At 36.0% G+C, this 17153-nt stretch overlaps 1 protein-coding gene across 7 annotated transcripts in view; it reads right to left on the minus strand.

The window, feature by feature from the left end:
- CSNK1G3 (casein kinase 1 gamma 3) overlaps positions 1 to 17153 on the minus strand; it is a 90833-nt gene that overhangs the window by 18645 nt on the left and 55035 nt on the right. For all 7 annotated transcript variants that reach the window (XM_074855420.1, XM_074855426.1, XM_074855423.1 and 4 more), the window contains 5 exons: positions 9293 to 9378; positions 9093 to 9177; positions 4223 to 4371; positions 3085 to 3180; positions 2334 to 2429 (listed from right to left, as the gene is read on the minus strand). In XM_074855420.1, the coding sequence (XP_074711521.1) occupies positions 2334 to 2429; positions 3085 to 3180; positions 4223 to 4371; positions 9093 to 9177; positions 9293 to 9378 (512 nt within the window). The remainder of the gene's footprint in view (positions 1 to 2333; positions 2430 to 3084; positions 3181 to 4222; positions 4372 to 9092; positions 9178 to 9292; positions 9379 to 17153) is intronic.

The following is a 17153-nucleotide window of genomic DNA, read 5'->3' on the forward strand; positions in this document are numbered from 1 at the left end:
ATATCTTTAACATAGCCCTAGAGAGTCTGGGATAACTTAATACAAAACCAAGAATGATTACTATTAATGAACAAACCATTTAGAACCTGTATATTTCCCACCTGAATACCGCTACTAAGAGCATAAAATGTATTCTAACATACATATACACACAGAGCAACATTCAGTCCACTTGCATTTAATGTCATGGTGAAGAATCACTAACACATTTTAATAATCTTCCACAAAAGAATCTCAAAGATGACATCAGCAGTAGTATTACAGATGACTAATAGCAGTGACCTAAAAAACCATTCCATTGTCACTTTAAAATAATCTGCCCGATTTTCATATCTTGCAGAAAAACAGTTAATTCAGCATAAAACTGATCTCAAAGATGAGCAATGACTCAATGTCACAGAAAAAATAAATAACTTTAATTTCATACCTCAGACTCAACTATCCTTTGAACAATTATCTGTGGCACTGCTAGAACTTGTCTTCTTGGGGACAACTAGGAATCCAGCTAAACTAGCTAGCTAATCGTCCAACTTAATAGCATGGTTCAGTTGGTATCACTACAACAAAGGGATATTTGACAACGGTGCAGGGCTCAAACTTCAAAACAAAACTGAATATATTATGTGTTTTATAAGTGCCTTTAACGAGAACGCATGAACACTCAACATTAAAAAGCAACCCAATTAAGCTGGCTTCTGTGCAACACTTGATCTTCAAAGACAGAGACCAAATGGTTGCACTTGTGCACACTGTTCTTTTTACATGACAACTGTTTAGTCTCAACTGATTTAAGTGATCTGAACTCAGAATGCCCATATCCTTTGAGAAATAAAGGAAGAACATATTAACAGAAAGGAATACTACTGGCATTTCCTAGAAATGTTCTCCCTGCACCCAATGAGTATTTAACATATTACAATGCATCAAATCTCTTTTGATTGTTACATTTTATCTGAGAAAGAGTAAAAGGTTTCTTAAGTGCTACAATTGCCAAAAGAGTAATATGATACACAATTTGAAAGTTCTACTAACTGGAATTTAACATGTGAAATATGCGTCTTTCGAACCTAAAAAATAAAATTAAAAATATTACAAAATGTAATAATTTTGAAAGATAGAATTTCAAATCCAATTTTGATTTCACATTACTATACTGTTCTCAAAAGATAAATTACTACCTTTAAAACTGATGTTGAGAGAACTATCTCAATTCAAGTTAAATTTACAGCAATGTTTTTTAAAATATTTGTCAATGGGAAGCACTGAACAATTTTTAAACTTTTCTTGATACACAGTGGTAGTTATAATCTACCAACTTTTCTTACATGACACATGACAGTACTTTATAAAGCAGCAAATTCTAGAGAATGTTAAGTTTGAATTGAGTTTTGAAGCATTTAAAAAAGATACTGAATTATCACGCTGGTGAGAGTACAGCATTGTTTTCTTTACCCTAGACTTCTCAATCTTTCTTCAGGCACTGACAAATTTATTCCAAAACAAAACTTCAGAAGAAATATATCTAACTTAGATTGTCAGAATCAAAAAAAGCAGCAGACAAAAAAAATTTTTTCTCCAGATAACAATTCACAAAGCTAAATTACTTTCATTTCGGACTGAAAGCTCAAAAGTTCATACAGACTTTGCAGCTGGCATTTTGCATCCTTCTACATTAAATTTAGATTTGTGTTCTCCCAACCATCTTGTCCCCAAACATATTCAAAGAGCAAGACACCAAAAAGTAAAATTAAGACCAGATCAGGAAAAAAAAGCTCTTTCAAGACAAAATAAACTAATAGTAGAAAAAAGATTGTTGGGTTTCTACTCATTTTTCCACTGATAAGTGTGAAGTACTGCCCTGGGAAACATTATTCTAGTCAATTGTTATTTGAACAAAAGTAGTAAAGTTAAACCAAAATTCATTACTTAACACTTTCATTTGGAGTTTGCTTAAGGAACAAAAAACATGACTTGAAAAACACTGAATTCAGTCAACAGTGCTTTTGTTGCTAATACAACTAACACATCAAAAGTCTAAACTTCAGTTGCTTGCACTACTGTAAGTGGATATTCCTTCAAAAAGGGAGAGTTCCATTGGTTTAGACTTTCACTAAGGAACATGTAGCAGAAATTACACATACAAAAAGATCCATAGTTTTCCGCACCTATTTTAATTTCTGTTTGGCAATTGTGAAGTAGGCAATAATAGGAACATTCTGAACATTACTGGAAAGTGAGTTTAATATGAAAACAGGAATCATGGCATGCACTAGGAAACTAGTATTATATAATGCAAAATGACTGGTCAAGTTATGCAAAGAAGCAAAAAATACCTGTACCGAGCCACCATGTTTGTCAGCTGCTAGGTGAGCCCTCAAATGATGTGGATTGGCTTGCTGTGAGTCCCAAGCTGCCCTACGGTCTGTTGACTATCATTTTTGAATGCATTAGAAATATATGCAAAAGAAAAAAAATTCAAAAATAAACAATTCATGCATTAACTATATATTATTTTTTAAAAGCACAGAAGCAATACGTACTATGTACACACATAGATTGTACATTATCTGCATACTTATATATGCCTACACATACATTTTCATAGAGAAGTAAAGTCAGTAAAACTCAAAATTCCTATTAAGAAACAAAGTCCAACACAACCTTATAACTTAGCTTAGGTAAGTGGACACAGATCTCAATTCCTAATGTTTTTACCACCTTGGTCATTATCCCAATTTAAAAAAAAAGTGAAAGTGCTATACATACATGTTAGAACCACATTAGATGATATAGCTTATGGGGAAGAGAGTTAAAAACAGAGAACTATAAAAAAAAGAAGTATCAGCAGAGAGAAAATTCACTACTAATGTAAGCTACATTATATTATAGCATCAAACAAGCAACCTTTTAGGACATTTAATGTCTACAGATACAGAAATATATTAACAAGGATCTTAAATCAAACAAAAAACAAAGAAAACCTGGAGTCAATTTTATTTTGGAGTTCTAATAAAAACAACAACATAGGACAAATCATTAGACAAAAGACAAAGTAATGCTGATAATCTTAGATGAGCAGTTTACCTGATTTTTGGATTGTTGTATTTTATCTCTGTGCTGATATGCTTCTCTGTTTGAAGACAGTGCAGGGTCTGAATGTACTGAACCCACTGGAGTAGGCTACAAATATAAATAATACGTAGCAACTGGTAAAAAAAATAAATTTCTAAGTCTTACCAGAAGTTACTGGTTTTTAATAGCAATTAGTCTTTAATCTGACAGTTTCCCATAACCCAAAATTAACAAATTAAAGCAAAAGCTTCACTAGATACTTACTAATACCAAAGAGAAGGAATCGCAAACCAACACCCACATAATTTCATGAAGTAGCAATTCTGTGTATTATCAGACATTGATTTGCTGAAAGACTTTAGGCTGATATTTTCAGTAGTTAACAGTTAGGACATTCTGATGAAAGCCTGAAGAAAGGCTTAATGTTTAACAGTAAACACTGAAAAAAGTTTTAGCAATTAAATATTACGATTCTTCCAGACACACAAGGAATTTCAGGGTGAAACGCATAATCCAAAATTGACCAACACACACACAATCCCTGCATTACTTATTAAGAAGCAGCAAGGAAAAATTTGAGGTGCTGAAAAATTAATCTTTTACCCTTTCTTTAAAGAATATAAACACAGTATTTTCCGAAACTTTAGATGCACTGTGATGGAAACTGATATTCTATATCATATTTAATTAGAACAGTACATTATAGACAGTTTCTTCACAATGAACTGATAAATATCTGGAGCATACCTCAGATGCACAGAAGTGGTTGCTCTATATTTTAAAGACACTGGGAGCAAGAAAGTCTCCAAAGCAAGAAATTACATGCAATAATGACAATCACCTGCAAAGTTTCAAACTTTCTTCAACAGAAACAGTCTTCAAACTTCAACCAGTCTGAATTCCTACAACCTTGTTTTGGACCAAACAGAGATTTACTCTGATATTAAGAGTACATGTTTGGAAAGAATTCAATATGAAAAATCTCAAGCCAAAAGATAATGTTTGAAAATGCATCTGAAAACAGGTTTGTAATAGCAGCTGTTCATAACTCTAATAGCAGCCATGAGATTCTGAAACTCAAGACTAACACTGGCTCAAAACTGACCACACAAAGAAAACTGTATATTGCTAATAGCTTAATTGTACTCACCAACTGTTTGCCAATCCAGTCATATTCGTAATCAAACACATAGCCTTTCCGATCAAGTAAGTCTGTGAAGAGCTTTTTTAAGTAGTCATAGTCTGGCTTTTCAAAAAAATCTAGCCTTCTTACATAACGTAGATATGTCGCCATTTCCTCTATATAAATAAGAAATGTACATAATTGCCATACCTGTTATAATGGCACTCAAAAAACAGTACTTACTACATTTTAAAGCAACCTCTACCTCTCACCATAAAACCTGAACATCTGTTCACCATGAATCTGTGAATTACCAGAAAGGTTAGTTAATAGTAATAATATTCTTCAAGATATACTGCCATATTTAATTTTCCCTTTGCATTATCTGTCGAGATCTTCCATTCAACCTTCCAACTCTGATGCACAGTGTGCCAAAAAAAAGCAGAAGAAAAACGCCTCTACTTTTCAGGGGTTGTCTTTTGGTCAATTAATTGTACAATGGCAAGCCTAAGGAAAGGTGAAGAAATGGGTATATGAATGTAAAGGGTAGACTATGTCTCAAAGACCACCTGTTACTGGAATGTAACCTTCCTTTCTTTAAAAGGAGATCCACACACATGTTCTAAAGTGGGCAACTCCAATTGTCCTGACAAAAACCACTAGGTGTAGGCTCTGTTAAGCTGAACTATAGTATGACTGTGGAATGCTGCAACAGTGCTGAATGCTTCAGTCATCATGTTATGTGAAGGTGTTGAGCAGAATTGGCAAATATCCTGAACAGAAACACTGCAGAGAAGTACTAAGGTTACTTGAGCTCTTGTAGGATGATTTCTGACCAGTGCCAGTTTAATATCACTGTTTAAATACCACGTCAGCACACAAATGGCAATTCATTAGGGTAGGTGTTACATGGAAGTTAAGATTCTCCCAGTGGTGGAAAGAACCACAGAGATTTCTGAAAGGGCCTATACCTGTAAAGATAAAAGGAAAGAGCATTCCTAGTCATTAAAGGATATGAAGCCAGGACCTTCTAGTTAAGACAAGAGTTCCAGCATAAACCTCTTGGCAGGTGAGCAAGGCATATAGAAGTCCCATTCTTGATAACGGGTTTAAACCATGAAAGGCTTCTGTGACAGTAACTGTAAGGAACAAACATCCTTATAGATGGAAGACTTCAGGAATCCAAGGGCTGAAAGGGAGGACCCATGAAGCACAAGCTTCAAATCCCATTGAGAAACTGCTCAGACACGTGACCACATTTGCAGTAACTCCTTCAGGAATCAGTGAAATAATGGGCATGTGGAAATACAACAATCAGAAAAAAAGCAGATGGTGAGAAGAGATAAATGTTAACAAGCTTTCACAAAAGACCAGGTCCTATAGGTCCTTCACTCCAGCAGGTATTGTAAAAAACAACTGAAGTATTGAAAGAGTGAAGGGAGCAACAACCTAACCATGCTGAAGTTCTGGTTCATTCAGACTGCATCCATCCACACCTTCCTGTTATACAAAGAAAAAAGGAAAAAAAAAAAAAGAGAAAAAAAGTATCACACTGCAAAAACTTCTTACCATCTGGTATGAATCAGGTGAAGCACTTAACCTGAGTCCTGGGTCATGAATTCCAGATGGACAGAACTCTTAAAATCTAACATGTTTAGGAACCTTTGTAGTTCATGAAAGAGTGGGAAATGACCACTGGCAAGCCATTCTGACAAAACCAATGATTCCCCAGTCTCAAGCCAAAAAGGCCCCAAAGTACAAGAGAAGGCACCTCTGTAAGACCAGAAAGTCAGAAGAAAAAGTTAAAAATAGATGCCACCAGCACTCACTGATCCTATGAAGAGGTATGTATCAGAAGCAGAACAACAGTATCACTGCACACTCACCCTGACCCACACATCACATTCCACTTAATCTGGTGAAGCTGACACTTTATCATACAAACAAGGTGCTGCAAGAAGTCTATATTCTGACAGAGGGTGGCTGAGAAGTGCACAGGCAGTGCTAAGACTGACCTGTGCTAAGTCAGACTTTTCCAAAGATAGTGGGGTAGAAAGACAATAGAGAAGGTTTGAGACCAGTTCGATAACAAAAACGTTGTGAGGCAGTGTCATGTTGGTGCTGTCAAGAACGTGCCACAGGAGGAATTCCTTGGCACCTAAGGTCCAGCTCAACAGACAAGCAAGACTCTTCAGCAATACTAGCCAAGATCAGTGTTTGAAGAAGGAGAAATGTTGACACATTGCTAGGGACCTCTTTAACCATACTTCCCAATGTAAACTGGAGATCAAAGCATGTAAGGCATGTCTTCAGAGGTATGAAGCCTGGAACTGAGCCATTTAATGCAGCTGAATCTCTACAACTGACCGACTCCAAAAACCAAATACCATCCTTACCATGCATTTGAAGGAGAAACTCCAGAGTTTAGAACCTTGCTCATATTTTATACAGTACAGTTGCACAGAACAGCAGATGAAAGAAGTATTTCACATGTGACAAATCTTTCAGAGATACTACAGAGTCCTCTTGCCTTAAAGGATATCAAACAGCTAAACAAGTCGGCAGGCTGACTGAAAAGAATTGAAATGACAGCTGGTGTACTTCTCATTCTATTCTATGTCTTAAGTGACAAGAAGGACAGAAAAAGGTAGAAAAACCTTGGACATCTGACATGCAAAAACTTCCACATACAAGAATGTATTTATTCTGAAATGTACATATGTACTATCAAATAAGTTTATCTTTTGTGTTCTCCCAAGTTCACGTATCTTTTCCCCGCTCCATTTTCAGATCCAATCCTGTCAACAAGCATGTACTTGACTAAATTTGGAGGAAACAGTCCACTAGATATATAGAGATACTCATGCATAATTATTTCCAGGAATTGCACCATATACACCTTAAATTAGACGTTTAAAGGATTCTGTCAACTACATAAAAATTAACATGCAAGACATGCATGCATTACTGGATGCAGAAGATTTATATTCCAGAACAGGGTTTTTTCCCCACATTCAAACTTTTGTCAATTCACTAAACACATGTTCAGGCATTTGCTCTAAGTCCTGTAACAGAAGTCAACTTCATTTTTTGTATTTTTTTTAATACACAGAAGAAAGTGAAGTGAAAAGCATAAGAAAAATTGATAATGGACTAATTTTTACCACAGGGTTGGAAAGAAATTCAAAAGGCCATATAGGGTACTCCCCTATCCCACAGCAAATCAGTTACAGCCTTGTCGGTCTGGTTTGTTTTCACACAACTCCTGTGAAAGAAGCTCCATAGTATCCCTGGCAATGGCAATCCTCTCATGCTCTTCACTATATTGAAACACAGGAGTTGAAGTCTAAACTTCACTGATTTGGATTACATCCAATACTTCATCCTACCTGCTGCAGATGTAGCAAACTGATTCCTTTCATGTTTGTAGCAGCCAAAAGGTACAGCAGAGCTTCTTTCCATCACAATCTTGACTAAACCAGTCTAAATTCTTTCAGCCTGGTGATAGGACTAGCAAATATAGCGTACAAGCACTCCCACTTCTTTATGAGATACCCTTAAAATAGGATACATTTTCCTGAAGTACAGTCCACAAAATTGATCACACTGCTTCAGCTGAGTCTTTAGAAAACCGAGAGTAAATGGCAAGTCATCCATCTTACAGGCTATATCCTGTTTATATAATCTAATTCACTATAGGGTTTTTTTGTTTGTTTTTAAAAATATAGCAGCATGACACTTAACTTGCATTTATTTTGTGACTGAGTCACTACCCAAGGAACTTTTTCATACTCAGTAATTCTTAATTTGGATTTGACCCTATCTTCATATACTACCTTGAATATGATTTATTGAACTGTACCTTGCATTTTAAGACAGTATTTGTAATCTGTAAGGATCCTTTCAATCTAACTCCACTGCTGAGCCTACAAATTTCAAATTTATAATTTTCAAGTTTAATAAACATTCTCGATTATACAGGGCATTCAAAAATACTGAACAGATCCAGCATAGATATCTGTGGAATACCATTTCATGTTTCAACATGTTTCAAATTTCAACAATTGCAAATGTTGAACATTTGGCAAAGATGTACTTAACTATTTCAAACTGTTCTACACTCTTCTTCCCGTAGTAGATTCTTCTTGATTATGCTTTTAGGGTTACTTGTGAGGATATTTAAAAAGAGCATCAAAAGCAAAAGTACTAAGATTTCATGACATAAAACATCTGCCTCCTATCCACAAGGCCTGCTGTGGACAGAGTTTTCTTTCTTAAGAGGAAATCAAATCAGTTTGTCATGAGCTATTCTCTGATTTGCCTATCAATGGTACTGTGATTATTTGCCAAGGTGTTTACTTTTATTCTGGAAAAACTGTGCCCATGTCATATGTGTGTGTCCCCTGTCCTGAGCTGATTAGTTCAGCTTTCAAAAAATGTTATATTTGCTTCTCTCCGATTTTCCAATACTTCACTGATTCTCTGTGCACTTAAGAAAAACTAGAATTGACACCTGAAGCTACTTGCAAGTTAAGTATTATTTCAAGATGTTCCTAATGAAGTTTGTTCAAAAAAAGAGATATGATATCAGATATGAGCTGAAAAGGCTTGTAAAATTTTATGTGTGAAGATCCAAGTGTAGACTAGTTGATCACTCTAAGAGTCTGTATCATAATTTTTTAATGTTTCCTTCAGAAGAATCTATCTTTAAAGAACACCAGCACTGGCTTACTGCTTCTTCAAAGGATAATTCTTGTATCTATTACCATAGTAATTACTATAGTACATAATACCCATATTTGGAAGCATTATTTCATTTATTTTTAAACTTAAAATTAAACTATTATCTATGCCAGTTACATTTTCTAAATCAATACACATTAACAGTAGATATTACCTGGGAAGTTTTCACATAATACTTCTATAGGGGTTGCTCGTTTTGTGTCTCCAATTTTCTGATAACGTTCTTTCAATGTATCAGCCTATGATACAAGAACAAAACAAGCTTCTAAAGTTATACAGCTTGCAGACAAACTTTCAAAAAGAGAAGGATCATGGCAGAAAAAACAGGATAGAGGGAGATATAAAAAACACTACCTTTAAACCTTGCCACGGAAGGCTTCCTCTGAGAAAATACAGAAACATATGACCTAAAGCTTCCAAATCATCTCTTCTGCTTTGCTCTGTAATGAAATTAAAGTATTATTAGAATATTCAATATGTGTAATTTTACATAAGATGTAAATAGTTAGCTTCAAAATTATGTAAAAAATAATTGGGAGGGATAAAGTACTTGAAATCAAACTGGGCATGTGGGGGCTTTCTTGTGTGCTATGGACTCCATTGAGAACACAGCTAAAACAAAAAAAGCAGATGCAGACTGCAGGTATAGTCAACTCAACAGTGCTTTAAACACGTTATCTCTCTGTAAGAAACTTAAAATATATTTTGACCCTTTACATATATAATTGCATTTTAATTCTGATATTTTTTTCATCCATTAATTGTGAACCTGAAACAATTTAAGAAAGCTTTAATTGAACTCATTTTTACTGTATAAAATAATGGAAAAGACAGTAGGTTTCTGAGGGACCCTTTATAGAATTTCTGAGGAAGCCAAAGGTGACTGAAGAAGGCTCAGAAGTTGTATTATTTGATCAGAAAGCAGCATGGAGAGGACATACAGCCTGCTCTCAAGTCTAGCTGACTTAAAAGCTAAGTTACAGAAGACAATGTCTGGCATGGTTACAATTTTTCATCTGTAGTAGAGCAGTGGCAGTCCTTCAAAGAGTTCTCACAAGATTAAAGAAAAAGGAAAGTAAAACAAAATGCAGTGCATTCAAAGTTCAAAGTTGTCAAGGTACATTCCATTTTATTTTTAAATAAAATCCACTATTCTCAGGAAACCTGAATGTAACAGAGAACAGTAGAAATCTTTAAATGACTAGTAGAAAACAGATTTTTACATTTTTACCTGACTTCATTCTGTACTGCTGTCGAAACAACTGTTACAGTATATTATGTTTTGTAGTAACAGGTAGTATTTACCTCTAACTCTGATTTCCTCCCTGACACAAGGCAGAAAAATGAACTATTAACATTGCTTCTACTCAGTATTTTCACAAAGACAAAACCACTATGCTCTGACAGCAAAAGAAATAGAGCAGAAAAGTCCACAAAAAAAATGTTAGATTTTGAACACAGGGAAGTTAACAAAGCCAACCTGGCTTTGATTTGATCCTTACAAACTATTGCCACAAATACACTGCATCTGAAACATAATTCCTAATCGTCATATAAAAAGAACAATTTACTTATTACTTTGTTTTCCATCCCCATCTTCTCATTTGAAGACTGAGTAAACACACACTAGCAAATGAGTAAGAAAATGCAAAAGAAAAAAGTATGGTAATTCAGAGCATGGGCTACATTTAGCCCCTTCATCACACATCTGCTGGCCATATGAGGGTCTTTCACCATCATTAGCCCTTCACTCATTTCCATGTTTCCAATTCCCTTGTCAACACTCTTCTTGTTTGTGTCCACAGTGCCACTGTGTCCACTCCTGTTGTCCATTGCTGTCACCTTCCTCAGCGAGCGCTCTCCAGACAATCTGGTCTTATTTGAATTTCCTGTCAATCCTGCAACATCCCATTTGTTGACCATATGCTATCCTGATGCAACCTCATACATTAAGAAGAACGAAGGAATAAGCAGTAGAGTTCTGTGCCTGACAGGTTTCAGTATGTGAAAGTAACATTTGACTCCAATTGACTGCAGAAATCCTGTGCTCTTTATGGGACAGAGTGGACATGGAGATAATGAGTACTTCGTGAACACTGGTCGTGACAAACGTTTTGTGCAATGCAGTGTGTTTTATGTAACAGATCAGTGGTAAGATGATGGCAAAACATACAAAAATGTTACAATGGCACAACAGATTGTCCATCTATGGGTAACATTACAGCATGGCCCACAAAAACATATTGGAAAGTTCTGTTTGGTCTTTGCTAAGGGAAAGTAACTTCCCTCTTTTGCATCACCTTCTACAGGTTATGCTGATGAAAAATTAATCTCTTCTTCAATTGCTCTTCATTGAGAGTCCTTTCTATGAAAGGAGAAACTCAATTGTTACTCTGAAATTATTTCTAATTAGGAAGATTTTTTAATTTTTAATGAGCTTTGGACAATTGGAGACATTTCTGCAGGATAGTTCTGTGGGAACTACACTTTTAGGATATCCTCAAGAATTTTTTATGTGAAAAATTTTTTTTGCTTGTTTTAATTTTTGGGGAAGGGGATTGTTATTTACAATCCATTTGAGTTCTTCACTGATCACTTTGGAGTAATTAAAGAATAGTAAATATCCTTTCCTATGCATGGAATTCTTCAAGATAAGCCTGAGAAACAGGAAACCAAAATATTATATTCCTATTGTTGGAAGAAGGACCTCTGAACCCTGGAAAAAAAAGTAGCAGTGGACTACCTGGAACACAAAAGGATTTCAAGCATCAGCTGAAGGAAGGGCTGCTGATGGATGCTGATCCTAGTGCATCACAATTTAATGAGATTGACAAGATCTGTTGCCTAAAAGGTAATGCGATCATAAGATGACAAACACAAAGCTTTGGGGCACATGGCCTCCTCTCTCTCAAGGACGTCACCTGAAGCTGTAAGAAACTAATACCTGCTATTTAGTTCACAAGCTATAGATAAATTAATCACCTCAATTCAAATAGGTTGATTTTAATAAGAATTAGTACCTCATTCAGCAGACTGTCTTCAGAAATTAATTTTTTTTAGCACACACTGTAACCATAACACAGTTAAAACAACAGACATTCAGCTTTCAGTAAATATCTGTTATAAACACTGCCTTCCCCTCCAAAGAAAGTTTTACTATAGGAATCCTGAAACAGTAGAAACATGCTATCTATTTGGATCAAAAGACACAGTATTAGCTACCTGGTTTGATACACAGACTTGTTACTGTAATCACAAAGGAGATGAGAAGTGATAATCTACATATCCTGAACTATCAGTCTATAAAATTCAGCAAAAATAAACTCAGAAGTTATCACCCGGAGTCTGTAGTCTTACTAAAAATTGTATGATTACATACAATTATTCCATATAATACAATTCTTTGAGGAAAAGAATACCATCCCTTCCTGAATAAAATCACAAATCCTGAGTTAATGATTCTGGTTCATAAAAATGACACTGTATGCCAATTTTATCATAAGCGCACATTGTATGCCATACTGTTTATGTTAAGAATAATGTGGACTTTATGGAAAACATCCTATTTTCAAGTTGAGCTTTTTGTTAAGGAAGCAAAGATTTATTAGCCCAGTTTGTCTTAGAAGCATTGTTTCATCTAATTACAGATTTATAAGGTTAGTTAACACAAAAAGAGGTGTTTAAGTAAGGCAGTTACAGTCCTGTCCCTGAGGTCCAGTGATAATTCAGTGGGTATGAAAAGGAGACTAGTGAACTTCCTACAGGTGTCCTAGGTCTGGAAAAGTTGTTCATCCTGCACCACTGGCTCAGTGACAAGTAAAAGTTACTAGGACTCCTAGAGGGTCATCACCACAAAGCATAGCCTCTAACTGCACACAACATCTTTCCCTCTGAGTTTGTGGAAAAACTCCAGGATCTAGGCTAATACAATTTTAGGTCCAAACATTTACTGTCCTTATAACAAGAAATGCATTAAAGTTGATCCAATTTAGAATTATTTTTTGCTGATTTAAGATTATAAAATAAGTCTGGCTCTGTCCTGGTTCAGCTAGGATAGGGTTAAGTTTCCCCAGCAGTGGGGGGGGAGCTCTAGCCGAGTTATTCAATACCATGCTGACCTCACATCCTGGCGCCCAAGCGCGGGAGCGCCAGAGCGTCTGTGAACAGGCGTGTTATGCGATTTCTCTGCTCTCACTGCAGTATCAGTAGATATCTTGCTCTGTTCATTGTTATTATTGTTATTGTTGTTGTTTGTTGTGTTGCTGTTGCACTGTTGTATTAAACCTTTCCTTATCTCAGCCTCGGGGCTTTGTTTTTTCATTCCCTTTGTGGGGGAGGGGCAGCGGCCACGTGGTCTCAGACCCCATCAGAGCCTAAACCACCACAGGTCCCTAGAAAACTGATTTTAAATCTAGAACATATGGCAGCTCTGATAACAGAGTAGATTTATTATAAAGGTAAGGGTGGGGTTCTTCTGGTTTTGTTTGAAGATAATCACTGTTTGAAGAAATTGACTTCATTTGGCCTTTCAATTAGCATTAAAGAGCAGAGTTGTTTCCTTCCCAAAAACAGTCAGGCATTCACTGCAAGATAACTAACTTCTGCTTCTTCAATAATTAAGCACTACCAAGAAAAGACCAATACAATCTAAGACATTGGTTGTTCCCCAGAGACCACTGGAGACAGCCATGTTACAGTAATTACAAATTCATGTGCCTACACTTCCTGTAGCCAAATAACTTAGACAACAAGTCAGTACACTGTTTTTCTCAATTTAGGGATATCCCCAAACAATTACCAATTTAGATTTCCAGCAAATACATAACATTGACTACAATGCTTTTACAGATGCAGATTTTTGTCTTCCTTAAGCTCCCTGTCAGAATCTACATCTTCTGTGATCCCTCTGTCCATTCCTGAAAATGAAGAGGAGTGGAAAAGAAACATGGAGTAGTTTTATCCGCAAGAAAAACTACCTTATAGAAGTAAGGGCACCAGCTAAATGCTGATAAGGGCTGCAGTATATTTGTAGTTCCTTCAAATAGCTATCTGAATAAAGACACATTATTTCTCACATAGACAAAACACATTCTATTCCAGATACAAACTCCCAACTTGGCCCAAAACTACCAGAAACCCTTGAGCAAACATCTGTTTCTGGAGCAAAAGTTCGTTGAAATAATTGGCTATACAGTGTTCGGTAACTATACATCACCTATATACACCTCAGAAGAGCGGGCATTGGTAATTTTGTGCAAGTTTTGACTAATGATATGCAAACATTTATAAGTCTTTCTAGTTACTATGCACTTATAAGAGTTTTAAACACTATGGATCCTAAAATGTACTTTTGATCAAAGGACAACTACTTCCTTATTCATACATACTAATGTAGAACAAGTTATTGTTCAAAAAAATGCATACTTGAAATAACCTATAAGAGAATGTGAACCTGACAGTCTTGCCCTTTACTGAAAACACTTATTTTTCACAAGGGTCATCTAACACCTTGGATAGTCAAGCAACAGTAATATATGCATTAGTTTTGCTATCAGACCATTCAAGTTGCTGGGAAAATTACTTACAGACTAAAAATACTGCCCTAAAAGATTCTCTTACTATCAGTATTTTCAATGCTGAATGTATCCTATATGCCACTGACTGCAACCAAAGGGACAACAGAGCATGAAGAGCTTCAGTGTTCTGTGCATCCCACTGCATGAATTAAAGAAATATTACATTTTTAGAGGGGAATCACAGAACATACAGAAAAAACAAACTCCACATAAAGGACAAGCTATGAAAGCAAGAGCCCCATTCATACCATTCAGTGTTTGTTAGACCTACGAGATCATGACAAATACTTCTGTCCCCCAATAAATTCCTGCAAAATAGGTCAAGAACCAGCACTGCTCTGAGTTTGAATTGAAGCAGATCTATTACATGAGGTTGTGCTCCTTTACATGGCTTAGCAACATCACCGTGAAGATTTCAAAAAGGCATTCTAAGCCTTTTCCATCTACATTTAAGAATTATCTGTATATTTGAGAATATCTTGCAAGACAGAGACTTACCACAGTAAAGTAAGACAAGCTACTGAAAAGACTATTAGCTTTGTCACAACTACCTTGGCCAGACGAGCTAGTATATACCTACCCACTCATCCTCACAGCTTTGCATCAGGCTGAGGAGTACAGAACCACCCATGATACACAACTTAAACTTGGCAGAACTTTAGTACATATTAAAGAAGTTACACTAGACAAAAATAAATCTGTCCGACCAGAGATCAAGATTCTATCCTAACGAATGACAAAGTCTCCCTTGAAGGAGAAATTGTCATTTACTATGTTCCTCTGTTAATATCAAACATGTAATCCCCTCAAAATTCAATCATGTTCTTCAAGCAATTACCAGTTTTACATTTTGGTTTATTTTCTTAAGTGATATGGGGGGGGGTGGTCCTTTTATTTAAGGAGGACTAAAAAAGCCTCATTTTATTTTAAAATTCGTTGTATCACCTTAAGTTGACACCAACTTGATATACCATGCCTGAAAAATACAGTGAATGCTTCCTTTACTTGAGGAACTTGTGTTCTAGAAGTTGTGATTAGGAAGCTCAAACCCTGCTACCTAGGTCTTTTTCACTATGTGAATGTATACAGAATTAAGGCCAGCTTCATATAACAATTCAGTTTGGGATGGTTAAGTGTGGTGGGATGTCTTTCATTATATTTAAGTTACCTAGAATATGCTATTATACTGTTTTAATTAATAAACTGCTTCTTATCAAGAATTTCAAAACCCACTGACATCAATGATAACAAGACTTGAAGCCATGACAAATTTGTCACCGTTGTGGACAAAACTATAAAATATCATAGCACTCTAGTAAATACTGCTGTAATAGGATTCCACTTCCGTTTTCAAACATTAAAAGGAACTGCTCAAATAAAGGTGGCATACTGTACTTCATTTCTAATGTGGAGGAAAAGCCAAAATTGTGTTCTAGTAGGCCAGTTCTTGGATCTGGTTTCAATATCATCATGGAAATAAGTTTAATTGAAAAAGGAAAAATATTCCTACTTTTACACAACTGAAACAATAACCAGAAAAAAATGTTAGTTTAAGCTCATGACTTACTTCTAATAAATATGAAATAAAAAAGTTAATAAATAAACCTTTCACCCATCTGACAAACTTCTAACTGCAACTACTAAAACAATAACAACTTATTGTGGTGACAGAGTAGGGAAAGGTTTCTGCACTGTATGGACTACAGGAACATGTATTACTGGTACAGCTTGCCCAGAGAGGCTGGAGAGTCTCTCTCCTTGGAGATACTCAAAAGCTGTCTGGACTCAATCCTGGACAACCAGCTCTAGGTGGCACTACTTGAGCAGGGAGGTAGAACAAGACTACATCCAGAGGTCCCTGCCAAACTCAACCATTCTGTGACTAGCAGTCCGCTACTGGAATCTTTCTTTACTTGCAAAGGCACCAGACACTTCTGTAATGAGTAAAGGAACCACAGTGACCATGATGCTATGGAAAATGGGGATACTGATATTTAAACTGTCCACTACTGAAACACATAACCAGTACCTTCTAATTCTGAGACATTTTCTAAGACTTAAACCAGCAGTTGAAGATGCAAAAAACAGAATGAGCATAATACCTTGATGCTCTGAATTATCGGTTGTAATAAGGAGAGATTTCCCATTCCCCTCCTTTCCCCTGTTCACATGAAAATAGGTGAGTAGACAGTTGCAAGCAAAGACAGCAAAGTCATCTCTGAAGTAGCCAGTATCTAACAAAATCAACCTCTGGAGGCTACTGGTCACTAACTGTGGAAGATGAGTATCAGATGGCTTACACTAAGTTTGGCCTTCTTACACCCTGAAATTGCAGCCCTGTGGTAGGGATAATTGAATGCTTTGTGAATCAACCTCTGAAACATGATGGGGTTTTAGTGTAGTTTAGATTTCAATAAACTGAAGGGTTTGTTAGCTTTAATATCTAATGCTGAAACCTGTAGTTGTTCACAATCTTCTTCATTATCCATTTGGTCTTCCTTTCCATGACAGCTACTACTACTCATCATTCTTTCCTTCTACAAGTAGGCATTACCTTCAGCAGCCCAACTTTTACTCTGCTACCACACTGCAAGCTATATGTTTTAATCTGGAACCTACAATAAACCACTACATAATTT

This window comes from Strix uralensis, chromosome Z, assembly GCF_047716275.1.
Source record: "Strix uralensis isolate ZFMK-TIS-50842 chromosome Z, bStrUra1, whole genome shotgun sequence".
Lineage (NCBI taxonomy): Eukaryota > Metazoa > Chordata > Aves > Strigiformes > Strigidae > Strix > Strix uralensis.